General features: G+C 39.6%; 1 protein-coding gene across 2 annotated transcripts in view; it reads left to right on the top strand.

Moving 5' to 3' along the window:
- LOC593546 (uronyl 2-sulfotransferase) overlaps positions 1-25,809 on the top strand; it is a 34,866-nt gene extending 9,057 nt beyond the window's left edge. Inside the window, exons 1-8 of one of the 2 annotated variants that reach the window (XM_793015.5) lie at positions 262-1,136; positions 2,484-2,896; positions 5,383-5,535; positions 11,242-11,321; positions 12,843-12,975; positions 22,550-22,647; positions 24,058-24,215; positions 25,186-25,809. In XM_793015.5, coding sequence (XP_798108.4) covers positions 935-1,136; positions 2,484-2,896; positions 5,383-5,535; positions 11,242-11,321; positions 12,843-12,975; positions 22,550-22,647; positions 24,058-24,215; positions 25,186-25,355 — 1,407 coding nt within the window. In that variant the 5' untranslated portion in view covers positions 262-934 and the 3' untranslated portion in view covers positions 25,356-25,809. Of the gene's footprint in view, positions 1-261; positions 1,137-2,483; positions 2,897-5,382; positions 5,536-11,241; positions 11,322-12,842; positions 12,976-22,549; positions 22,648-24,057; positions 24,216-25,185 lie in introns of those variants that run through there. The other variant, XM_030994532.1, reaches the window with a different exon arrangement.
- Positions 25,810-27,601: the final 1,792 nt, after the last annotated feature.

The following is a 27,601-nucleotide window of genomic DNA, read 5'->3' as shown; positions in this document are numbered from 1 at the left end:
CTCGTGAGAGATATAATCTAATCCCTACACATCTTTTTTGTAAAACATCGTCAATAATATCTAAATTCCCTTCAGTAAATTGCTGAAATCAACATAAAATGTGTCTTTTCCATCGCCGCGGAGCCGAGTCAAATCTGATGGTCGAAATACGCACGGCTGCGAGCACGGTGTGTAAGCCTCATTGTCCGCTGTGTAAAAACCTCGCTTACGCACAATGCATAAATTAAGGAGGTCGATGCGTACATTTCAGAAAGCTTCTTTTTATTGGATTGAAATTGGCCCTAATTTCTCGACAACCAATCAAATTATGTGTTACATCAGACGACACGGGATTATATAACCTATGATTTGGCGCCCGAGATGGCCCAATAACAAGTCGCAGTTACGAGCATTAGCTCCTTGAAGTACACAACCCCAGTGAAAAAGACGAATTTTCCTGTGACCTCCATAGAGAAATCACAAATTGAATGATTGTTGTCCATTTTTGAAGACGAAATGGCCCTATTTTCCGGTATTCAAATCAGTTCGAAATTGGTATCAGTGGAAAGAACAGTATTTGAATATGTGATTTCCACCCGAGATGGTGTGTAATCAAAGTTTGTTTACCTCGTAGGAGCATTTCTTTGCACACTTAGCGCATTTTCAAAGACGATTTCACGTGTTGTAGACCGCGGAGCGAGACCGCGTGATCAGATGCCCAAAATTTGTTCTTATGTTTGACCGTGCAGTGAGCTGAGCACAGTCACAATTCCTCTTCATGAAATTTGCTGAGTGGTGGAATCCGAATCCAGACAACCACATTCTAGATATGAGTAATTTACCTGGACACTGGATTTTAATTAGTTTACATCTGTGATGTACTGCATACAAGGACAGTAGCCTAAGCTATATCTGTGGAAGTTTGCCATAAATGGGAGGTAGAAACTAGCGCGAAATGTTTCACAGAAGACCGACTGTGTATACTTTGCTTCTTCTATTTGCACTTGCGCTCGTCTTTCTATTGGTCGCACTGCACAATGATAGAACAACAGACGATCGTCATGGGCCGATAATTCACAATGATGGAGTCTTGAATATTCAGCAGAAAGTTTTAAAGTTTGAACTGCGATCAAAGAAAGGTCAAAGGCCCAGTGATGGTAAGGAAGATTGTCACATCATTTTCATCATTATTTTCTGTAAAAATGATTTGTTAAAGAGGGAAACGTCGCTATATCCTCAGACGTCTTTTCACTTCCTTTTAAGAAACGGTAATGTGTTGCACATCCCACGCGAATTCACCCCCTCAGTTCATCTGCAGTGCAATGGCGATCAGATCTCATTTATTAGCATGATTAGATTTTGTAATTGTTGGCACTGTTCAAGAGAATGGTTTATCCATGAAGTAGATATTTATCTGTTGAGGGGTGGGGGGATGGGTGAAAAGGAGTACATGCCTTCACAATAAAAATGATAAATATGATTGATTAATCTTTCTTCTCTACCATTCTTTTCTTCTTTCTGTTATTTATTGTTCTTGTTCTGATTTTCAGTGTGTTTCAAGATTATTTTCAGACTTGATCCTTGTTCTAGCCCTTCCTCTGAGTCAGATATTTATGGAACACAAATTTGGAGCAAGAGATTTCCCCTCAAAAATGTAAAATATTCATTGTGGTAATAACTGTGCAACTGAGCTGCAGGTGAATACCGTGTTTTGATAAATTTTGCAACAAATTACACATTTTCAAACCTTTGCACTGTTCAAGGACATGGGTCGAGGCATGGCATTGGCATGATTGCAGTGCCATTGTTGTGTACATACATTTATTGAGTGCCCTTTTGCCACCCTCCCGCACCCTTTAAAAGAAGTTTATATGAGCCTTAAAGGCATAAATAGTCAGTTTTGACTAAATTGCCTTAAAACATAATCGAACAACAACAACTACCTTTTATATGGTGCCATTCATAGCTGTGCAATATGAAGTTATTTTAATAGTGAGTGCCAGGCCATGCGACCACATGTGCATGTTTAAAAAAGAATAAAAAGTTATGCTTAAACTTATAACAGTGCCATTGTTATTGCACTTTTCACAAGTTTGATAAATGCCGTTATCGCCCCCATAGGATTTGATGATTCATAACCTCACAGAATTATTCCTACTTACTGCATGTACATACATAGTAATTATTGCCAGATGATTATAACTAGTGTATGTATACATGTACGCAGTAAGTAGGAATGATTCTGTGTCATAAGGTTTTAAAATCATCAAAATTAACAAATTTGCACCATTTTGCTTACAAATCATAAATGGGGGAGGGGGGGGGGGGGAGGGGGGGACACTGGAGTATTCCATATGAAAATGCAAAGAATTAAAGCTCACAAATTGTCAGCTGTCAGCCATTGACAATACATAGCTCTTACATTTACAGCCATCTTGGGGACAGCCCGCGAAATATGATCAACTGCAAAGTACAAGTCAACCTTATTTTTTTTTAAATTACAGACAAACCAAGCAAGACACTACATGCAAGCAACGGCAGTGAAGACTCCTACCTCGCATCATCCAGCAACTTCTCGGACGATGAGGTCAAAGAGCGACCTAGCGACCTCACCGGGGACAACGCAGGAGAGGTCAGGGTATCCTCGGATGACGACGACCCACAGGAGTCCGAGGACGATGTCGACGATGACGAGGAGGGGGGCCCAGTTGATGCCGCCCCGAATCATTTAAGAGTGCTCAATGCACAAGCCAGAACAAAGGAGCTGCAGGCAGATGAAAAGCAAATTGAGGAAGAGAAGGCAGGACAACTTAAAACAGAAATGGGACCAAAGAGACGTTTCTTGCATGAATGGGATGAATATGATAAAACAGCATGGAAGACGTTGCCGCTGGTAACCGGTCTGAATGAGCCAGAGGTGAGCTTGTATCCTGGGACCTGTTTCACAAAGCCTTTTGTCAATGACAAATGACAAAAATCAGTGACAAATCTGCTGATAACCAATCAGAAGCAAGGATTTCAGTAGCTTATAACAAAAACTGTCATTTGTCACTGATGACAAGTTTTGTGAAACGCCCCCCAGATGATATCATTCCTCTCATAATAAGTTTTGTAGTGTGCTTGAATGATAGCAACAAATTTTGCATTTATAACTTGTAATTTCAGGGATGTTCACTAACATCGAATTACACGTGAAAATGACGAAAATGGTATAGTGTTTTTTTTAAAGCAAGACAATTTCGAGGAAAATCTCATATTTTCACAACGATTACAAATGTGTATGTGTATGCAGGGACGTGATAGAGAAGGACTTGAATCAAGCCGTTCTCCTTTGACCCCATGCTCCAAGCCGCCGGAAAGTTATGCGCTAATCTGCAGCTGTTGACCAGGTGGTGAGATACAAGAGCGCATGAAATTTTAGGATTTAGAATTCCTACATCAGAAAATGGTATCACAGCAACTGTTCGCTGTCCCTTCCAATGATTTCTCATCCATTGTTGAATGTGTAAAGAGTAGAACAAGCGAACACAAACTTGTGTAATTTCATTCTTTTTTAAACTTGAAAAATACAAAAAACACGCGAAAACACGCATTAGCAAACTTAATGTTATTGAAGATTGTAAGTCATGGATCAAATAACGGGACATTAAAGCATGCACAAATTAGCGCATCATCCTAAAATATTGAATTTTTGACAGGATGTAATTTTTCTTTTACCAACTCTGGCACACAATTTAAAGGCAGGACGGAGTTCTAAATTTGAAAATTTGTTTGATGCACTATTCCCAATAAAATTCCCATATAAAGTTTTTAATTTACACTGTAATTTTGCCGGTAATTTAATATTTTGTAATAAATGTAAAACTGGTGCCTGGCTTCCGAAATTACCCGCAGTGGAAGCGCGGTTCGGAGCATGGAACTTCAAAGCCAAGTGGAATGTTACACATCCCATTGTTACGCTTTAGAACTCAAGAATGCGTTTGAATAAATTACAAGAGTTTCGCCTCCTGTTCTTTCACCTCCCTGGTGTATGTACCTTGTTGGTAATATGTACTTGAAAAGCCCAAAATACAGTTATATTTGTGCCCACACTAGGCAACTATTAATATAACTTTGATTAACCTTTTCAGGACAGGATTTTATTTTAGGGCTAAATTGATCAAACATTTTTCTTTAAATTGGAAACAATAAAACAATTTTTTTACCTTGTTAAAACTGTGAAACAATATACATATAATAATAATAATAATAATAATAATCTTTTAGTCCACTCCAAATTTTATTAAACCGAAATGAAAATTCTTTTTGCCCAATTGATCGTGAGCCCGGCAGCCACTGAGCAGCGCCAGATCGACGTTGCTCTATCCCTTATTGTTGAACGCCAAACAAGGTAGCAGCAACTCCCATCTTTTAACGTCTTTTGGTATGACGCGGCCGGGGATCCAACCCACGACCTCCCGGTTGTGAGGCGGACGCTCTACTGACTGAGCAAACACTCCCGTTGGGTGAGGATGGTGTCGAAAAATTGGCAACATATTGCCAATTTTGATTGAAAAACAAATTAATTTCAATCTCTCATCGTGTAAAATATTAATTTCCTTTTTAAAATTCCTGGCATCAAATGCAATATAAACATGAACCAAAAAATGAAGGCAGTGTGCAGGACTTTATTTTTTCTGAATAAAAAATTATTGGGCAAAATCACAAAATGTGGTATGGTTGTCACCAAAATTAGAAATTGTAGGAAAAATGGGGAATTTTTCTTATCAGTAAAAAAAAATTGATATTGGTACTGTCATAAAGAATGATAAAGAAAGGTCATGAGAGAATTGGCAACTTTTCTAGTGGATTTTAGTTTTTCCATTGTCTTTTTAATGTCATTGAGAACTTTTTTCCTAGTTGTCTAATTTTCCTGCAACTTTTTAATCTGTCTGTCTGGGTTTTTTCCTGCTTTTATTGATAGGATATTATTTGTGGACCAGACTTCCATATCCTTCTGGATCCTGGATGATCCTGTAGGAAGTCGAGTTTGCCAAATAGCCCACTATTTTAACTATCCCGATCACAAATTAACCAATTAATTTGCGTCTTCATCAGCCCGCAGTTGCAATTAGCGGGGTATTTGGTCGAGAAAATATCCTGAGAAATCTTGGTCTTGTTTCCAAAGTATCCCGCTATTTGGGGGATAGCGGGCTAATTTGCGCCCGTCCGAGCTAGTTTGTGATGAGCGTATCGGTCTGTTGAGGACACAATTTCGAGCTTCGGGATAATATCCCGAGTCTGAAAATAGCAGGTTATTTGGCAAACTCAAGCCGATGAAGACAGGCCTAATGGGATAACGATCCCAGTGGATATTCATGGTCAGTTGAACTGTTCCCCCAAATCCTTTTTGACAATAAACAGACGCAGACAGGAGCTGCAATTTTTTACAACAGAGTGGGGAAGTGCGGCAGCCGATCTGTCATTGCAGTTCTGAGACTATTGGCTCTGAAGAACCAGTTTCACTTGGTGTCTTCCTTAACGTACAATGCAACAAGACTAGTTCCAGAGTATGAGGTGAGTATCCTATTCACGTATTTCTTTCTTCATGATTCCTACCCTTTCCGATTGTCTCTCCTTCTCTGTGCCTGTGTCTGATGCTCTCATAGTATCTATTTCTTTTTATCTTTCTCTCTGGACTCTTCTTTCTTGTGTTTGTAATTTTCTGTCAAGTTTCCTTTTGTCTCTGTTTCAGTTTCAGTTTCATTTATTTCATCTCAAGAGATCAACAGATAAAAATACATGTATAAACTGACAAATGTATGACAATACAGAAGATGAATTATAACAAGTGAGGAAGGTAGTGGTCAAAAAGGAAACAAACCTTGTATGAGGCCAACCACATAAAACACACATTAAAAAAAAGGAACACAACATAAGATAAGAAATGAAGTTACTAACCTAATAAACAACTAACAAAAGAGCCAAATATTGAATCTTATATTTAGATAATATATGATAAAGAGATACAGAGACAGAGAGATAGAATGGAAAGTAGCAACACGACTACTCTGATTCTCTGTGTGTATGTAGACTACTCTGATTCTCTGTGTGTATGTTGCTCTCATCGTCATCTCTCTCTCTCTCTCTCTCTATCTCCCTCCCTCCCTACCTCCCTCCCTCCCTCCTCCTCTCTCTCCCCCTCTCTCTCTGTCTCATTTCTGTTTGGAGCCAGAAGGGTAGCAATCCACTTTAATAACTCATACACTCTAACACATTTTCTCAACAGCAGTGTCTTGAGCCGTCTGTCTCCTTTTCTCACGTTTCTATTTGTCATTCTATCTCTCTACCTCTTTATCCATTCATCTTATAAAATGATGTTGCTCTTGCTCTCTCTGTCTCTTGTAGTCATGTTGCTACTTTCCATTCTATCTCTCTGTCTCTTTATCTCATGAAATGATGTTGCTGTTTCTCTCTCTGTCTATCATTTTCTTATTCTCTTGCTCTCTCTGTCTCTTGTAGTCATGTTGCTACTTTCCATTCTATCTCTCTGTCTCTTTATCTCATGAAATGATGTTGCTGTTTCTCTCTCTGTCTATCATTTTCTTATTCTCTTGCTCTCTCTGTCTCTTGTAGTCATGTTGCTACTTTCCATTCTATCTCTCTGTCTCTTTATCTCATGAAAAGATGTTGCAATTTTACTCTCTGTGTCTCTCATCTTAATCTCTTGCTCTCTCTCTCTCTCTCTCTACATTATGTAGTCATGTTGCAACTTTCCATTCTATCTCTCTGTCTCTTTATCTCATGAAATGATGTTGCTGTTTCTCTCTCTGTCTATCATTTTCTTATTCTCTTGCTCTCTCTGTCTCTTGTAGTCATGTTGCTACTTTCCATTCTATCTCTCTGTCTCTTTATCTCATGAAATGATGTTGCTGTTTCTCTCTCTGTCTATCATTTTCTTATTCTCTTGCTCTCTCTGTCTCTTGTAGTCATGTTGCTACTTTCCATTCTATCTCTCTGTCTCTTTATCTCATGAAAAGATGTTGCAATTTTACTCTCTGTGTCTCTCATCTTAATCTCTCTCTCTCTCTCTCTCTCATTATGTAGTCATGTTGTTTCCATTCTATCTCTCTGTCTCTTTATCTCATGAAATGATTCTGTCTATCATTCTCTTGCTCTCTCTGTCTCTTGTAGTCATGTTGCTACTTTCCATTCTATCTCTCTGTCTCTTTATCTCATGAAATGATGTTGCTGTTTCTCTCTCTGTCTATCATTTTCTTATTCTCTTGCTCTCTCTGTCTCTTGTAGTCATGTTGCTACTTTCCATTCTATCTCTCTGTCTCTTTATCTCATGAAATGATGTTGCTGTTTCTCTCTCTGTCTATCATATTCTCTTTCTCTCTCTTGTAGCATTCTATCTCTCTGTCTCTTTATCTCATGAAATGATGTTGCATGTCTCATCTTAATCTCTTGCTCTCTCTCTCTCTCTCTCTACTGTAGTCATGTTGCACTTTCCATTCTATCTCTCTGTCTCTTTATCTCATGAAATGATGTTGCTGTTTCTCTCTCTGTCTATCATTTTCTTATTCTCTTGCTCTCTCTGTCTCTTGTAGTCATGTTGCTACTTTCCATTATATCTCTCTGTCTCTTTATCTCATGAAATGATGTGGCAATTTTTCTCTCTGTGTCTCTCATCTTAATCTTTTGCTCTCTCTCTCTGTCTCTTTTAATGTTTCTATTTTCCATTTTATTTCTCTTTATTTTTATCTCATAAAATGCAGTTGCTATTTCTCTCTCTGTCTATCATTTTCTTATTCCCTTGCTCTCTCTGTCTCTTGTAGTCATGTTGCTATTTTCCATTCTATCTTTCTGTCTCTTTATCTCGTGAAATGATGTGGCAATTTTTCTCTCTGTGTCTCTCATCTTAATCTCTCTCTCTCTCTCTCCCTGTCTCTCTCTCTCTCTCTCTCTCTCTCTCGCTGTCTCTTTTAATAATGTTTCTATTTTCCATTCTATTTCTCATTCGCTTTATCTCATAAAATGATGTTGCTGTTTCTCTCTCTCTGTCTCTCATTATCTTATAATCTCTTGATCACTCTGTCTCTTTTCCCTCATGTTTCTACTTTCCATTCTATCTCTCTTGTCTCTTTATATGATACAGACCTGGCAAATACAAAGGGAAATGTATCAGATCTAGAAACGGGTCTAATTTACACCTCCGATAACGTCTCTACCATCGAAAAAAAAAGATCTACCTCAACTATGTTCTTTAATTGACAACAACAAAATCATTTCTCCTGATAATATTTAAGCAACGAATTGAGAGTTTTGGTAGACATCTTGGATGTATTATATCAATATATCCTGGGAAAACGATGTATTGCAAAAGATAATCAGGATAATATGGATCAGAATGATACCACTACTACTAGACCCAAGAACTTAGCTCGCACCCAGTAGATTATGATCATGTGTTTGATATTGTTATTGGAAACAAGTCAGACAAAAATCTGAAACCCGTGGGATCTACTGGGCTCAACCAAAAGTTTCTTAACAACAATTGAAACTTTTTCCAGGAAGGCTAACAATCATAGCTGAGCGTTCTTTATTCTAAGAGCATTGCAATAATAATAATAATACAACGTCGTTAAGTGCGAGACTGTTCTCTTCTAAAAATAATCCGAACAATATACAGAATCAACAGAGTGCAATCAACTGTTAAACACATTTATCATGAGTACTGAAATATTATTTTGCTATTGCTTGTCATAGTACCTGTAGTATACATAAAATTCAGCAATCGCTGCTTAGATTTTTTGCATTTACATATAAATTAAGAGACATCAATCTACATAGAACTATAATCAACAAATATGTTGTTGTCTTGATGACAAATATTTAGCAAGGAAATGAAGTTTTGGCAGACATCTTGGATGTATCATGTATAGCAATAATTCTACTAGTCCAGCTTTCATTCTTGAGTTACAAAAACACAAAAAACATCAAATTTACATGGGGTATGAATAATTCAGTTGTTAAAGACACTCAGTAGTTAGCTCTCATGGGGAATTCAACACCGTTCGGGTGTTTACCCAATAACAGGTGTTGTCAATCACAAGGGTAATTGGCCTTGAGTTTTATGACCATTCGACCTTATGTAATGCTTTGCTTTTCCCTCACCCGATCCGAAGCGGGATCCGAAGCGGGATCCGCAGCTAGGGGTTTGCTGTGTGCAGATTTGTACTCCCATTAATGGTTTTCCCACCAAGTCTGGTGTCAGCGAATTATGGCCTTCTGCACATGGAAAATGACTTGTGACTCCCTTTAACTGTATGTACCATGTATATTGTAGGGGCTATATTGTAAATCCCACCACTGCCATCAGCTTTATGGGCTTAGCTGTTCAGACTAAGGGGGAATTTACACAAAGCTCGTTTAAAAGAAACGTATAAGGAAAGTGGCATATAGACTAGATAATAAAATTCAATGTTGTATAAATACGCCATTCATGCCACTGGTTGCTTTCACCATTGGTCTCTCAATTAATATTATGATCTTTAGATAATATTTTTTCCTTCAATAATGAACCATCAAAGAAAGTAAATTCTTTAGTTTTGTGACCATGATTTGTATGTCCCTTGAGAAACCATTGCCAGGAATGGTTAGGCGAACTAGTGGCATGAAAGGCCTGCCATAGTTAAGTTCAACTTAAAGTTGATCTTAGTCTTTTTGAACACTCCCCGGGTAGTCTAAACATGGGGGTAAGTTTGCCCTAGCTGGGTTCAGAGAGATTCAGGAACAGAGATAGTGATCATGTTATCAATGTACTAGCATGAAAGAGGAATGTCAACAGTAAGGAGGCCAATGGTAACAAGAGATAAGGGGAGGAATGGTAATTAAACAAAACAAGTACATTAATGGTATAGGTGGAACAAATGGAGGACAACTGAGTTAAGTGATTTTAACTCTTAAGTGCCTCAAACGATTAGCTCCTACTTAGTTAACGGAATTACTTACCCTATATGTTCCAAACAGAACCCTCACATCTTCCCCAAAGTCTTTCCTCACCATTCCACAAATAAATACTAAATTCTACGGGTCTTGCTCTTTTCAGGTTGCATCGGAAGAACTTTGGAATAAACTACCGTAAAATCTATAAAACTGATACTGTCGACAACTTTAAGGCACCTCTTAAAACATTTCTTTTCAAAAAAACTTTCCAATGTTAATGAGAGGAAGTATGTTGAGCTTATCTCACTCTTCTTATGATACTCTACACCAGGCCTTCTCAACTGGCGGCGCGCGCGCCACTTGTGGCGCTTGCGGTCAGTCGGAGTGGCGCGCGACTGTTGCAAGAACAAAACAAAAAACAGAAAGAAAGAAAGAAAATATATATTTTAGAATTAAATACTCAGCTAAATCAAGAAGTTGCAATCGAATTTGAGCCCAAAATGCCTGCTTAACAAACAGGAAGAAAGGGGAATTTATCGTTTTTTACCATTTTATACGAATCTAAACCTAAGGTCTAAACAACAATTAGCTTACGATGGGATACCAATTTTTAACATTGCCAATCTCTGGAAACATCTTGTTTTTGTTTTGTTTGATTTTCACTTTATGTTGACATTGCACACAAAAAACTACATATAAATATACCTCCAGTGTAATTGTACCCAGGAATTGTACTAATTTGTTCACATCAATATGAAATTATGATTGATTATATTGTGGAATGAAATGGTGTTGAAAATGCCCCATTTGGGCCTTTAGAAAGCCCTAAATCTACCAGCTTCAGAGGGCTCTGCCCCCTGCTGCCCCCGTAAGGGCTTCGCCCCTGGACCCCACCCATTTTCGGCTCGGTCGCTACGCTCCCTCGCAGCACAGTCAACCATACAGGGTGGCACTTCAACTACAAATTCTTTTTGTTTTGGCACTTCTAATAAACTAGTTGAGAAGGCCTGCTCTACACCTTGCCTTCTTACTCTTTCTTACAGCGTATAGAGACATATTGTGATATGCGCTATATAAGTATGGTATATTATTACATTATTAAAGATCATCATCAGTAAAATGTGTGTACAAAATAGTTCCTTACATTTACACCATTTTCTCTTCACAGAAAATAATCATTTGGAGGTTGTAGACTTATTATGATACTGCAGAGTGTATTTCACTTCCTAATTTCTTTACATGTTAATATCTCTTCCTTTTTACAAATAACCCTTATAATCCAGTGGGAACTTCTTAATTGATTTCTTGTTTCTCTCTTTTTTTTCTTCATAGAAAATGATGGTAACAGTTTTAAGCCAAATACAAAAACCTTACCTTTTTCAGAGGCATGTCTACTTCATAGATTTCCGCAGGTGAGTATCTTTGTCTTTGCCAACCTGGGACCTGTTTCACAAAGCCTTTTTTCAATGACAAATGATGAATATCAGTGACAAATCTGCTGATAACCAATCAGAAGCAAGGATTTCAGTAGCTTATAACAACAACTGTCATTTGTCACTGATGACAAGTTTTGTGAAACACCCCGCCTGTTCAAGGTAACATCCACCCAGATGTAGAGATAGTTTTTAATAAAAGCAGGAAATTGAGAGAAAAGGATCAGTGAAACTTTGAGAAAAATCTGATGAAGAATATGAAAGTTATGAATTCTAAACTGGTGGTATATCACTTTGTAGTGACTCTAAGTGCATAGTTTATTTAGCAAAAAATGGTTCAATTGGGTGTAGATTGAATGTAACAATTTATCAAAGTAATATTGTACCACATATTAGGACATATGGGGTGTGCCGCTCTGATGGGTCACTTTTTCACAAAAAATCCCTAAACATGGGTCCCAAAACACCTGAAAATTGTAGAAAATGGGTCTTTTTTCGAGAAAAATGAACCAAAATGACCCAAAATGACCCCTAATAATGGGTAAAGGTTTCGAGGCTTGAGCGACACACCCCTGTCCAAACCAAATCTGAGTATCCCCCCGGGTACCCTCCAAATGCTACCACTGCTAACAATCTGGTCGCTTTTATACTTCTTTAGAATGCTTTTTAACTTTAAGTTAAAAAGCATTCTAAAGAAACAAAATACAAAAATACACACTAACAAATACAAATATTGTAATACAATATATGTATTTGTTAGTGTGTATTTTGTATAGCGCCTTGAGTTAGGTTTTTGATAAGTGCGCTTTATAAGTATTCATTATTATTATTATATCTTGAACATAGTATCATATCATACAGAGCTAAATATTTTTTGATGATTATTAATCAGGAAAGATATGTTAGATTGGGTTGGGTTGGGTTATGGTACATTGGGTTAAGATAGATATGTGCGTGTTGGGGGGGGGGGGGGGGTGGGGTGGGGTTGGGTGGGTGAGGAACAGGGGGCACATTTTCATTTTATAAATCATATAAAAGCAGCATGTAGAGGCCTCTTGTAAAGGAAAAGCGATTAACAGATTAAGGAGTAATTCATTGTTTATTACTGGTAGATTTACAAAGAAGATTAAGGGGATAACGGAGTACAAAGGGGGTTAACTGTTTACAGTTAGCAGATTATGAGTAGGAGTTAATGAGTTAACCCCTTTGTTTTTCTACCAGTAAAAATTAATTAATTACTCAATCCGTTAATCTCTTTTCCTTTCCAAGAAGCCTCTACATACTGCATATATACAGTCATACAGACCGCCCAAGGGAAACGCAAAAAGTGGTCTTTGTAGACAGGTTCCTTTAGTACATTTTTCAATGAGAAACCATTTTCAAGGGAAACAAAAAATGAGGTCTTTGTAGACAGGTGGTTACTAAAGCAGGTTTAATTAGGGAGGGGGGAGATCCTCCACTGGAACTATACTACTAAATACAGTCATTGTTCCGTTACAGATACGGTGTAAAGCAACCAAAATATATCAACATAATCCGGGACCCCTTATCGCGGATGGTATCGCACTACTATTTCCAGCGCTTTGGAGATGGTAAGAGTTCTAGGAACTATTCAGGAAAAGACAAGTATCAGGTAGGTGTGTCTCAGTACTCTATTTCCTGGGGGGGGGGGGGGAGGTGTTTCACAAAGATCTTAAGTTGAACTTATCTCTAAGGTGGACTCAACAATTATGGAAAGCTGTTAGCATCTATGAAAACATTTAGTAAAAGTTATTTTAAAAGGCATAAGATGTTGATTCAAATCATTCATATTTACTATTATCAAGGAGATTTCAATTTCTTGATGTGGAATTTATAAAAAAGTCTAAAATATTTGATTTTTTCGCTTTTGAATATATTTCATTTTAAGGCTACATTGACTCTCCATAATTTTTAAGTCCAACTTAGAGTTAAGTTCAACTGAGGATCTTTGTGAAACACCCCCCAGTACCATTTCATTGTTATTCTCTGTATTATTTCTCTTGTGTATATCCCATTCCTATTTCTTGTGCATTGGAGACGGCAAGAAGGTACAGGGAGTATATAGGAGAAGATAACAAAAACGGTCGGGTCTTTCTAAGTATCTTTACTGTGCCCCAATACAGTCCATTGCCGTTCATCTAGTTGGTCTAATTCCCAGTTTGTCTAAGGCCCATTTTGTCTATCAACCATATATGGTCTAATAATCTTTTTAGTCATGAATAGTAATAATCAGCAAATGATTATTAGACCTTCTCAGAGCTGCCCACTAGTACGGATTTCCTGTAATTGGTACAGAAATTAACGATCATTACGGCATGTCTAAAATTAGACCCCAAAAAAAAAAAATCATATTTTTTCATCTATTAAAGTTATTAATCTTGGACAAATTAGTAAATAATTCTTCCGATGATTCTTGGTCAATATTCACTTCAAAATGCTGATTATATTAAGAGGATTTCATTGGGGGGGGGGGGGGGGGGGAGGGGGCCTGCTGTGAGCCACCCTGCCTATGAATAATGTCCCAACCTCAATTTTTCATCATATTGAATTGCGTAATGCAGGCGAGACCGCCGAGAGCGTTTCCCTTGTTAGTAGATAGCGCCGCTTAGGAATTTACTGATTTATAGCCTTGTGATTACTGATTTTATGTTCTGGAGGTTAGCTCTGCCTTCTGATTAGACTTAATGAACTAATTAATGAAATGGGTAGTAGATTAATTGGAGATTAGACCATGTGGATAGTAGACAGGCTTGGTGTAGACCATATGGGAATAGACTAATTGGGTAGCAGATGAACTGGTTGTAGACTAAACGGCAATTCACTTTGTGCCCCAGTACTATTCCGAGCACTCTGGAGATGGCAAGAGGGAAAGGGAGTTTTCAGGAGAAGGTATAAACCAAAACTTATAGGTTTGTCTCATACAGGAGACTCCAGACTTTGACATTATAACAGTAGATAGGTGAGCACTGACAAACTGCACCATTATCACAACAAAATCTGCAAGTAATTGAGTTTCACAAGTTTACATGGAAGTACGAATTTACCTTGACTTGACCTTGACTTGACCTGTGTTGTTATAGGCAGGATATGAGCCAGATTGCAGGGACAAATTCTTTTCAATTTCCGTCATAAAATGTGACACAAGGAATGCACTGTGAGACTGGACTGCACCCCATACATGAATGTTTGTGGCCTAAAATAAAAACTTGTTGTATTGCCCTTTGCGACTGACCCAAAAATCTGAAAATCTACGGTCGGCATTTTAAAAAAGTTTTTTTTTTTTTTTTTAATAAAGGAATACAAATACCGGTATATGTATTTTGTTTGTTTAAATGGGATATAAATGCATAAAATCAAATTATTCCAAAATTCTCACTCGTGCAAACCATGGATAATTATGAGGTGAAAAACATGGAATGATGACGCTTAAGCACATGTATTAAAGCATTAAAAACTGAGAAATATCAGCTAAAAAGAGGGCGGGAAAAAGAAAAAAAAAACACATTCAAATCTGAAAATAACGGCCCAAAGAGGGCGACAAAAAAAAAGTTTAAAACAAAAAACTTTTCTGGATGACCGACCCATGTTTTGGCAAAAGTTTTTATTTTAGGCCTAACTGTTATACCTGGCTGCTAAGAAAGCATGTGTATGCCTATGCTTGTGAGTAAGCGACCAGGGGACTGGTGGCTTTGAATCCTCTCTGAGGGACTTTGTAATGAAGATTAATAGTACAGTAGTTATTCAATCATGCACATGGATATACATTGTATCTTAAGTTAAGATCAAGAGTACAATTTAAAACAGTATCATTTACATAATTATAATTTATAAATACACGTATATATCACATATCCTTAATTTAGTACCGAATATAATATAAAAGCAAAAATACGAACAAGAAGGAAATGGGGAATATGTACTTTAAGTAAAGTATGAAAGTGAGGATGAAAGAAGGGAAATATGTAGAAAAAATAGGTTAAAGAGAAAGAGGAGGAGAGAGGGAAGGAAAGTGAGAAAAAGAGAAAGAGAGGATAAGAGACCGAGAGAATAGTGAAGAAAGAGAAAAAGCAGGAAAGATAGAGAGGTGGAGAAAGAGAGAGGAAAGAGAGAGAGAAAGAGAGAGAAAAAAAAAGAGGAAGGAAGAGAGAGAGTGAGAGAGAAGAGGTGAAGAAGGGGGGGAAGAGAGAAATTGGGATTATCAACAATTAAAAATTACATACAAATTGATGATAAAGTATGCATTGCAACACTGAATAGTATTAATAAGATGAACAAAAAGTGCATTGCCAAAGGGCACTAGCACATTGATTTGGTTGCAAACCTGGGACCTCCCTTTGACAAGACCACTACTCTTCCACTGAGCCATCATACCTCCTCAAGGCCCAGTATTGAAGTGTTTTTACGAAACCAGGGACTGATGACTACCAGGGGGGTGTTTCACAAAGATCCTAAGTTGAACTTATCTCTAAGTTGGACTTAAACATTATGGAAAGCCGTTAGCATCTATGAAAATATTTTGGAAAAAATCATAATCATTCATATATTTCTATTATCAAGGAAATTTCATGTTCTAGATGTGGAATTTATAAAAAGTCTAAAATATTTGAATTTTCGCTTTTGAATATATTTTATTTTAAGGCTACAAATGGCTCTCCATAATATTTAAGTCTAACTTAGAGTTTTGTTCGACTTGGGATCTTTGTGAAACACCCCCTGGCTGGGTTCAATGCTTTATGACATCTGCAGGGTTACTTCCTATCCTGGAAATATGGTTTAAACTGGAGGGTTGCATGGTTTCCCCCCTTTCCAGTCATTCTGAGATTTTCATATTTTCTTATTTTGTTACTTGAAATGACTCAAATTTTAATCATAATCAATCTGAAGTTTTCTGTATAATAGCCCATCGGTCATGTCCATCACCTGCCTAATGACCCCCAGACATAATATTATACCCGAAGGTCCTAGAAATCAGAGAGAGAGGGGGAGAGAGAGGGGGAGGGAGGGAGGGAGAGAAAAAGAGAGAAATAGATAGAGAGAGAGAGAGAGAGAGAGAGAAAGAGAGAACTAGATAGAGAGAGAAAAAGAGAGAACTAGAGAGAGAGAGAGATAGAGAGAGAGAGAGAGAGAGAGAGTATAGCCCGTGTTCAAATTCAGTTCGGTCATTTAAATTATTAAACCTAGTGCTGATGATCATTAAATTTTATGACGCTACATGTACATAAAAATAGTACCAGAGTGCCGTTTATTGTCATCAAATATTGTTCCTATAGCATTGAGACAATGAACAAATAAAAATAATTCATGCATGGTCGTTAGTCATGAGAATGTCAACTTTTATTTCTCTCTGCTTTATAATCTGAACAATTGTATCAACCTAGTGGAATGATGAATCACTGTTAAATGAATTTGTCATGAGTCCTGAAATTTCAATTTGCATGTCATAGAAGTATTAAAGAGCAGCAATGGCGAACGATTGTCGCTAAAATTCAGAAATCGTTGCTTAATATAGATTGCTTTTCCCCAAAAATTACCATCGAGACATCAAGCTACATAGAGCTATGATCGACAAACATTATATTGTCTTGAAAACAGTCAGAAAACATTGGAACTAGAATGAATACCGGTAATGCGGTGGTCACATCCCTCCGTACTTGCAAGTGCGTGCTGTCTACGTGCAAAAACGTGGGCAAAATGTGGGTATCGGTACGTGGTGAGTACCGCCTCCGTACGGATTTGGGAGCACGCAGACACACCGTAGCACTTTTAGTGCACGAGGAACTTTCGCTGCGTTCGGGCTACCGATTCACCCCCAGTGCGCGTGACGTGCGTGCCCGGTACTGCCAACGAGCGCACAACGCACTGACTCCGTGCGTTTTTAAATTTGTTTCCCACGATCACTTGCTCTACGGAAGGCGCACTTAGCACGTGCGTGCTGCGCACGTGATAATTAAGCGCGTGGTCCGTGCTTACTCGCCACTTCCCCAGTTCAACTTTCTAATGAGCACGCAGAACTCACGTGGACCGTATACCGAGTAAGCACGTGCTCCGCACTTACAACGCACGTTGTGCGCACTGATTTATGCAGTATACAAAAGCCGAGCCGACGGAAGAGTGCCAACATTTCGTCTCCAAGATGGCGCCGAAGAAGACACAGAATAAGGGGTCAGCTGCGTCTGCAGCTCAAAAGGCAGCGGATAAGAAGGCCAGAGAGGCCCAACAGAAACGGGCCGCGGAAGATGAGAGGGCCAGAGAGGAAGAGGAGAGGAGGAGCGAAAAAGAGTCAGATGGTGACGCCAAAGCGTCTGATCATGAGGAGGGTGCTGCTGGTGGATCGGAGAAGGGGTCACATGAAAAGGGTGTGACAAAGGAAAAGGCCAACTGCTCGTTCTCGGCGAAACAGGAGGAGCGCCTGGTTGAGTTCTTCTCGGTCAATCCGGTCTTCTTCGATAAGTTTCCCAGGGTTTTCCCTTCCCTTGAGGCCCGTTGGCCGACCATCTGGTTGGGTTCGGTCATCTGCACATCCTCCCTCCAGGCACCGGGGACCACGTTGCCATCCTCATCCTCGTGGTCCAAATTAAGGTCGTATAGTCCGGGCCGGCGCTTTCGCAGCCAATTGTGAAGAGTGAGGCAGCCCAACACAACGCGAATCACCCTGTCAGGCTCCAACAGCAGGGTGGTGAGTAGGCACCGCCACCGGTGAGCCAATATCCCGAATCTGTTCTCCACAACCCGACGGGCCCGAGAGGTCCGATAGTTCATCACGCTCTCTTTGTGGGTCATGGCACGGCGACTGTATGGCTTCAAGAGCCACTTTCGCAGGGGAAAAGCATCATCGCCAACGATGAAGTAGGGAAAGTTCCGGTCGTCGCCTGGAAGTGGATCCGGTGCTGGGAATCCAATGGTGTTGTCCTCCAGTGCCCCCCGGAGGGTGGACTCGTTGAACACGCGTGCGTCTGAGGAAGAGCCGTTTGCCCCCACCTTGCACCACAAGAAGGAATAGTTAGCATCCACGATGGCCAGGAGCACCACAGAACAGAAGCGCTTATAATTGTAATAGAGCGATCCACTTTTACTGGGCTTCTTGATGGCGATATGTTTCCCATCGATCGCCCCATAACAGTGGTGAAAGTTCCATCGCGTTCCAAACTGGCTGGCGACGGCTTTCCACTCGTCCTGTGTGGAGGGCATGTTGAACATCTCCTCCTTATGTTCCTTGTAGATGGCGGTGCAGACCTCCGGCACGAACGTGGATATGCTGTTGTGTGCCACCCGGAAGTCGTAAATGCAAAACCAAGAATTTGTTATGGCAGAAATGAAGACACACACCTTGGGCACTTGGTGATTCGAGGGGTCACTCGGAGCAGGAGCTCGGCGAAGAGATTGGGGTCCATTCGGATGTATCCGACATAGTCCCCCCGCGATTCACGCTCTAGCTCTTGGAACAACGTTTCGTACTGCCCGAAAAGCCTCCTCCTCTCGATCCATGGGCGAACCCACCATCTCCTGCGTCGGCATCTCTGTTGCCTCTCTCTCTCCCGTAGGCAAGGCAAGTAATACCACGTCGTGCTCATGCGCTGCCACTTGAAGGTGTTCTTGCAGCATCAGAACCCGGAGTCTCTGCGGTGGAATGGGCGGCATCTTGAGGAGGCAGCAGCAGCTGGGACTTCTAGAGAAAATGGGAATGTCGTCCTATATACTTCGACATACCCCGACTCACCAAGTTCTTCGTACGTGCACGCACTTACAACGTGCGAGTGAGTAAGGACACCGTACGTGAGCAGCACGTGTAAGTACGGCCTCCGTAAGATAACGTGGCAACCGCACGGAGACCGTACGTTGTAAGCACGTAGTAAGCACGTTGTAAGCACGTACAACGCACTTATAACGTGCGCAACGTACGATGCACGCAACCGCTCTAGGCCAGGCGTGGCGTGCGGGCCACGTACTTACACCGTGCGTGTGACGTGCTTTGCCGGTACTCTCTCCCTGCCTTTGCCACTCCCTCCCTACGTTTTCAGAAAAACGTGGCGGCCGTGGCCTCCCCAAAAACCGTACAGACTAAAAACACGCACGGTGGGATGTGACCAACGCTTAAGAGATAATGTGATCATCTAAACAATTTCTTTTTATCCATATTAATCCTCCAGTAACAAATTCCCAAGCAAAACTCTATATTATAATGTTCCCTTTTATGGATTAGGTTCATTTATTTTCATTTTTTTGAGGGGGCGTAACAACTTCTTGAACATTCCGCAACAGTCTTATTTTGTTACTTGAAATGACTCAAATTTTGATCATAATCAAATAGACATCTGAAGTTATTAGAAGCTTAGGCCTACTATTTGCTTGATGTTGTTGAAAATCATAATATTCCCTTTAAGAAATTCAAATATTTCCTGATGCGTTTTCATTGTAATAGCACCCCTTGGCTTATGTAGACCCATTACATAAGCTCTTACTGCCCTTTGACACAATTGGAGACTGACAAGTAAGGCAAGGCTCGATAAGCTTGACAAAATTTTGTTAACATGCAGTCAAGCAAATTAAGTCTCAGCCTGCAACCTAGAGGCCCATGTAAAGAGATTATGTTATGTTGAATATTGTACAGCAATGCAATTAGAGAGCAGCACAAGAAAACTCCCTTGCCGAGCTGTTAGCAAGTCCCAGTAACAAGGGGTTTAAATTCTGGACCACTTTTGGGTCAGTAGTTTGGAAACCTGCCTCGGTTTAGGATATTTTGATAGGAGTCTTTCTTGTCAGTCAGAGTCAATTAGAAACTTGGTTAGGCTTCACTACTGTTATCTTTTATGTAATCATGCTTCATACATAATGTTTTTACTTGTTATTATTTTTGTTGTTAATAAACTCAAACTCAAACTCAAACTTGAGGGGCATTGGCAAATTGGGGTCTGAGGCTTCATACTATGAATGTGCCATGTCCCTTTAATACATGTACATGAAGGAAGTAAGCCTAGTGTGTCATGGAGGCTTCAGCATAGAGACTGTGTATGTAGACTATGAACGAGAAATAACCCTTACGTAAAGGAAGTAAGCTCAGTGTGTTATTGAGGCTTGGGGTGGGGAGTGGAGTGAGTAAGAGGTTGTGTGGGAGTGTCGGTTGCATTGCAGCACTTTTAAAGGTAATACAAAGTTTTAGGAAATTTTGAAAATTGGTCGGATAGTGATTCTTCACACATTTGATTTATTTGGATGCCCCTGAAAATGTATTATAAGCATTAGAAAAATTAGCCCCTAAAATCTTTCTGCTTTTGAGAAAAATTGAATAATTTACCGGTGCTCCCGGTAAGTTTTGATAAATTTCAAATAGCGCCTACGGCCGTACAATGGTAGCTGCGACCATGAAAATCTCAGAATATGTAGTTATGATATATGATTTCCAAACAGGAATAGCTAATCGGTCGATTTTAGTCAAGAAACATTGTTCTATAGCTTAATTAATATCTTGACCTTGAGAGGGAGCTATACAACATAAAGAGTTTATTATGTACAATTTCATAACTTTAGACTCGATTTCAACCGCGACAACGATCACTGAATATTGTAGGATCGCATAATGCTTCCAATATGTTCATTTGAACCAAATTCATGACCCCATACCAAAACTCTGTATTACCTTTAATAAAATCTTGCAAGGATGCTTCTTCACGATAAAGAAGAATCTAAAATCTTTGTACAACTGCCTGGCTCCCTATCAAAAGGAAAACAATGCATATTGTTTTAGCTTTTGGGCTAGTTGACTCGATCAACTCCTTGATTACGTCTTTTTCTGTTTTTGGTTAAGTTTGCATTTGTACTTTGACTCTCGTTTACTGATGCAGAGTTACTACTTTGTGATAAAGACAAAACAACATATTATTATAAAACTGAATCAAATTAGAATATATATATATATATTTTTTTTTTTTTGGGGGGGGGGGGGTGCGGGGGAGAGGCTGGAGCTTATTTTAACCATCTAAGCCTTTTCCTTTAGTAGAACCAAGCCTACTTCATATCAAACCTGAAAAAGAAGCAATTGAGCATAATAACTAGGCCTAATAATAACCCAACTAAGATCACTTGCACTCAATGTTCACATTTCTACTAAATGTGGAAACATAGACTACAACAAAAGGGGTGCAACGAGAGTCCTATAGAGGATACTTTCAAAATGTATTCAAATGTTGATTGTTTGTACCTTGCTGCTAAAAATACCTGTGTATGCTTGTAAGCAACTAGCTAGGGACCGACAGCTTTGAGTCCTCTCCGAGGGACTTTGTAACGAGGATTAATGCCAGGGCACTTACGCATCAATTTTTTTTCGAACTTGGGACCTACCGGTTCATAACGAGGCCATTTTTTCAACAACTGAGCCATCACTTTCCCTATACATTTATACATAGCAACGAGCCATTACATTCACCTGTTTTATATCTCTATAGTCGGAATGCAAATTGCATACACATACATTCCGTTTGTTGCTACATGAAGGTTGGACAAACATTATGTATGGCTTGCCGTACCTAACAACAGAAGAAACTAATAATTGAGCAACTTCGAAGTGTTCCCTGCAGTTAATAAGACATTGTAAGATACATGTATCTCTTATAAGTTATATCATGTATATTTGAAAGTGGCAAAAAATAACAAAATCATACCTAGCAACCTTTCACAGCAGTAATTAGGAATCTATCATGACATTATTAGGAATACAGTCTTATCTTTTGAAATTTTTGGACAGAGGTTTTTTTGAGAAAAAGAGAGGAACCCAGGGTTCACAACGTAAATTTGAAGGCCCAAAAGCAGGAATGATTCCTCCGAAAGAGGAATGGTTAGCAATGTAAAATCATAGGGTGGTATTCTCGAAAGCGGACTAACTTTAGTCCATGGTTTAATCCACTGACTAAGTATGGAATGCCAAGTGTCCATAATTTTCCATATGAATATATTTTTGAATAATTTGATATGTCCCTAAATTACTGTGATAACATAATTATATCACAGTTATATTGTTGTTTATTAATTATGTTATTAAATTTAATTTTAATTTAGTGACAGATTAAATTACTCAAAAACATATTCATATGGACACTTGGCATTCCATACTTAGTCGGTGGATTAAACCATGGACTAAAGTTAGTCCGCTTTCGAGAATACCACCCATAAAATCTAACCTTGTTCTATTGCAGACATTTGATTCGTGTGTCCTGAATCAGAAGAAAGAGTGCTTTGGGGGAAGAACTTTTTACATCATTCCATATTTCTGTGGACAGGATCCAAGATGCAGGTCAGTAGATCACCGTGATAAATTTGTCTGTTTGGAGCCAGAAGGGCATTAACTTATATTGTAGTATGCAGAGTCAATGCCCTTCTCAGTGGCTCCAAAAAGATCATATACTGATATTTCATGCTCTTAAAGATGCAGTTGAGTTCTGGTCGTGCGATTGCATTGTGAAAGAAACAGTGTGGAATCAATCAGAAAAGGTTGATCATCTAGCATATAAGTATTGGTGTGTACTGCAAGGTTCCGGAATCATCAAAATGATAAGAAATTTGGCCCAGTCTTGGTAAAGTTACAAGCACTGTACACAGAACGATGTATATGATCAAATATATCAATTAGTAGGCGGTTTCTTGGCAAAATTTGTATGATCACGTATTAGTCAAAACAAATTCCTTCACATGATTGGTAATAAGAGCTTCCATTTCACTTTTTGAGAGGGGGGCGTTTCCAAAACTGGTCTTTACCTTTAACTTATATTGTAGTATGCAGAGTCAATGCCCTTCTGGCTCCAAAAAGATGATATACTGATATTTCATGCTCTGCAATTCCAAATAACAAAATATCTATCAGGCTATAGTTCATCCAGACGTTGGACAAAGCCCTCCTAATAACATTTCCATTCTCTTCTGTCTCTAGCTGTCCTAGTCCAAGCGGCCATTCCCATGTATGATGTTAGGTCATCTCTCCATCTTCTCTTCTGCCTTCCTCTTCTTCTCTTTCCCATCCTTGGTTGCCATTTTGTTAAACAATTTGTCCTATCTATTGTCCTGAAGTCTTGCCATGCCCAGCCCATCTCCACTTGGATTATCCAACTTTCTCCATGATGTCTTTAACCTTTGTTTTCTAGCGTATGACTTTGTGATTGATTTTGTCTTGTAGAGATAAATGCGACATCTTTCTCTCCATAGCTCCATAGCTCGTTGAGTAGTCACAAGCTTCCGTTCTAGATCCTTTGTCGATGACCATGTTTCTGATCCATATACCGGTATATGTCATAGTTGTTAGAATGCAAAATATGTGAACCAATAAATTCAGAATTAAACATTGTACCTGAGAGACCATGTTTCTGATCCATATACCGGTATATGTCATAGTTGTTAGAATGCAAAATATGTGAACCAACAAATTCAGAAATAAACATTGTACCTGAGGGACATATTTTGCTGAGGCCGAAGGCTGAGGTTGAAATGCAAGTATGATTGAAATTCTGAATTCGGAGGTGAATATATGTTTAAAATTTGATTTACAAAAATTGAGGGTATTTGCAATTGTATGCCATCCCTTTTTGGAGTCTGGCAATTGCTTCAAGAATCATTGGGAAAATGATGTCAATTTATGTAGAAATTCTCCAAGATCTCCTGTATGACGAAGGATTGATGGTAATATGAAATCGGATATGTCCTGTTCTTTCAGGGATCCTTCTACTTGGGCTTTGAATGAAGCAAAGCAGAACGTGCAAGATCACTATGTGGCTGTAGGACTCCTGGAGGAACTTGAGGATACCTTCAGGGTCTTTGAGAAGGTACTCCCAGATGCCTTTGACGGTGTCTTGGACATCTACAGAAATATAGGTAAGGTCTTAAGAAAATCAGAACAGTTCGAAGGATGCAGAATGTGAAAGACCTATATGAAGCACAATTTATCTGCAGCATCCTTGAGACTATTATCTCTTTAGTCTTTCTAGTAGCCGGGGATGACTTTAAAGCCCCACTGTCCTACTTGTAGCTATACTTGCTCCCTCTATATAGAAAACTTCCCCAATCGGTGCCTGTTGGTCCCCCATGATCCTCTTTTTCTTATGTTAGTTGAGAGCTGAGTTAATGAGAAAGCCACCTGCCAGTGACCTCGCTGTGTGGTCTAATCCCTTCTGGCCCAGTAGTATTGACCGTCTTTAAGAAAAGCAGTCAAGAGTGCTGTATTGTCCTTACGGTCATTAAAAAATGCCTGGCCTGAAGGTGTAGTCCTTAGGGGGATGGCTCTAATACAACACTGGCGACTTGATTATTCTGCTATTTTGGTCATGAGACTCCTCACTTCCATGCTAACGTATGCAGAGCAGCAGAAAAGTGGTGCATGCGCACACTCAATACAAAACAGAATTATGAAACACGTTTTTTTCTTCAGTTTATCAAAATGGGAGTTTTATTTAATAGTTTTTCAAAAGGGATTTTCAGAATAAGCCAGTTCACAGATACAATCTGCGCATGGGCAGATGAAGGTCATTTGTAACAAAATGTTAAAACCCACAGAGATGATTATTGGATATGCGCTCATGAAAGTTATATAACATTATTCATTTATGCACCAACGGTACATTCTATGATACGCAGGTGGAAGTATTCTTTTCAAGAGGTCAAACAAAAGGTATTCATGAAGCACATCTAGGACTTTGGCAGTTATTATTCTAAGATGCTCAAAGTGGAACTTCTCCATGTGTAAAAGATCTGTGGATATTTGGGGTCATTTGTACCATGTGCTATCTGTAAACTCCCTTAATATTATAAATAGGCCTAATCTGACAATTATTTTCCTTATTCACAGTATCAGGAGAGGTAGGTAAAAACCTCTCGGTCATGGTCACCAAACACAAGGTTCAACCCTCCCCAGAGGTGGCCCGGATCATGAAAGACTACATGAGATTGGAATATATCTTCTACGAATTTATCAAAACAAGATTTCATACACTAAAGAGGGAACTTGGTATTTCGTAGTCCATTTGATGTACATCTAAGTCATATTTTCTTTTTTTCTTTTATCAAAATTGTAAGATTTTAAAGATTTGAAAGAGTATAATTGTCAAAACGAGATTTCATACGCCAAAGAGGGAACTTGGTATTTTGTAGTTCATTTTGATGTACATCTAGTTCATATTTTCCTTTTTTTTCTCTTATCAAAATTGTAAGATTGTAAAGATTATAATTGGAATACATCTTCTAAGAGTCTGTCAAAACAAGATTTCATACGCTAAAGAGGGAACTTGGTATTTTGTAGTCCAGTTCAGGCCTCGAATTACATCAAATTTGGGTCAAGGCCACTTTTTTGAGAGGGCACAAATCCACTGAAAGGGGCACAAATCTATCCTAAGGGGCACTAAGGCCAACGTGGAAAGTGCGCGTAAAATTACCTCACGCCGTTGTTTTCAAGGTGGGGGGGGGGGGGGATATGTGCACCCCGGGGCGGATCCAGGATTTCTTCCTTAGGGGGGGGGGGGGGGGGCCCACTTTTTTTTTTGTCCCCCAAAAAAATCGCAACGACTCAGCCAGCCGTTAAAAAAGAGGGGGGGGGGGGGGTAAGAGGACACTTTTTTTTGTTTTTTGGTCTCGAAATTTGAAAATTTGACATTTTGTTCCCTTTGGGGGGGGGGGGGGGGGGGAGGGGTGGGAGGTGAGGTAACTTTTCTTATATCAGCCATTGGCATAATTTTTTTTTGTGTGTGTGTTTCATTTAAAAAAAAAAAGGGGGGGTTTGCTCCAAAATACAGACATAAAAAAAACCGAAGGGGGGGATTTAACGCCCCAAACCCCCCCCCCCCCCCCCTGCGTACGTGCCTGCTCGTCTGAATACAGTTCCCCTCTCTCCGCGCAAAGCGCGGAAGCTTTTACGTTTCATTAAATCATTAGAGAAAGAAGAGGATTCGTTGTACCGTTTTTTACTCTTAATCCTCGTCTAAATTCATCCCCCCCCCCCTCCCCCGCAAAGCTCGGAAGCTTTTACGTATCATTAAATCATTAGAGAAAAAAGACGATTCGTTGTCCCGTTTTTTACTCTTAATCCTCGTCTAAATTCATCCCCCCCCCCTCCCCCGTAAAGCTCGGAAGCTTTTACGTTTCATTAAATCATTAGAGAAAGAAGACGATTCGTTGTCCCGTTCTCGACTCTTAATCCTCGTCTGAATTCAGTTCCCCCCCCATCCGCGCGCGCAAAGCGCGAAAGCTTTTACGTTTTATTAAATCATTAGAAATAGAAGACAATTTGTTGTATCGTTCTCGACTCTTAATCCTTGTCTAAATTCAGTTACCCCACCTCCTGCGCGATCGAAGCGCGGAAACTTTGACATTTAATTTAATTATTAGAGAAACAAGACGATTCGTTGTACCGTTCCCGAAAATAATCCTCGCCTGCATGAATACAGTTTTCCCCTTCCCGCGCAAAGCGCGGAAGCTTTTATGTTTCATTAAATCATTAGAGAAAGAAGACGATTCGTGTGTGTGTGTGTGTATTTGGTTTTTTACAGACGTGTATCAATCAGATATGATTATTTACGTCTGGGGACCGACTTTTAACGTCACCATCCGAAAGACGTGACTCAGTTTCGAACCTGCGTTCTCGGCTGAATCAGTTTGTAACTTCCACTGTTAGCTGGATTACAGGCGCACGCCACAATGCCTAGTTTGTGACGATTCGTTGTACCGTTCTCGACTCTTAATCCTTGTCTGAATTTCAAAAATGTTTTTTGTCTGCTCCTTTTTCTTCATACGTCCTCTTCCTTTTCTCTCCTCTCTTTTTTTGGCTTTTTTTTGGGGGCGCCCCCACTGCCCCCCCCCCCCCGGCTACGTGCCTGCGGTCAGATGAACATCTTTTGATACCTTGTTCGCCCCCGGAACTCATGGGTTGAAGGCAAATTACGGTCAGATAAGCATTCAGGGGCCCGCCTCAGGGCCCCTGGTGGAGTCTAGGGTGCGGAAACCCCTGAATTTCAGGGGTTTCAGGTATTTGATTACGGTCAGATGAACATATTTTTATACCTTATTTGTGACACTGGCAGGATACTGATTGGCGTGAGGTCCCGCGGGCGAGCCCCCAAAAGCCCATGGGTTTAAAGCATTACATTACCGTCAGATGAGTATCAAGAGGCCTGCCAAAGGGCCCTTGGTTGGGTCCCGGGGTTTTAGGCGTTTAATTACGATCAGATGAGCAATTTTTGATACCTTATTTTGTTGAGAAACTGGTAGTTAAC

This window comes from Strongylocentrotus purpuratus, unplaced genomic scaffold (assembly GCF_000002235.5).
Source record: "Strongylocentrotus purpuratus isolate Spur 01 unplaced genomic scaffold, Spur_5.0 spur5_scaffold_21, whole genome shotgun sequence".
Classification (NCBI taxonomy): Eukaryota; Metazoa; Echinodermata; class Echinoidea; order Camarodonta; family Strongylocentrotidae; genus Strongylocentrotus; species Strongylocentrotus purpuratus.
The sequence above is the reverse complement of the archived record's forward strand: the minus strand, read 5'-3'. Positions and strand labels throughout refer to the sequence as shown.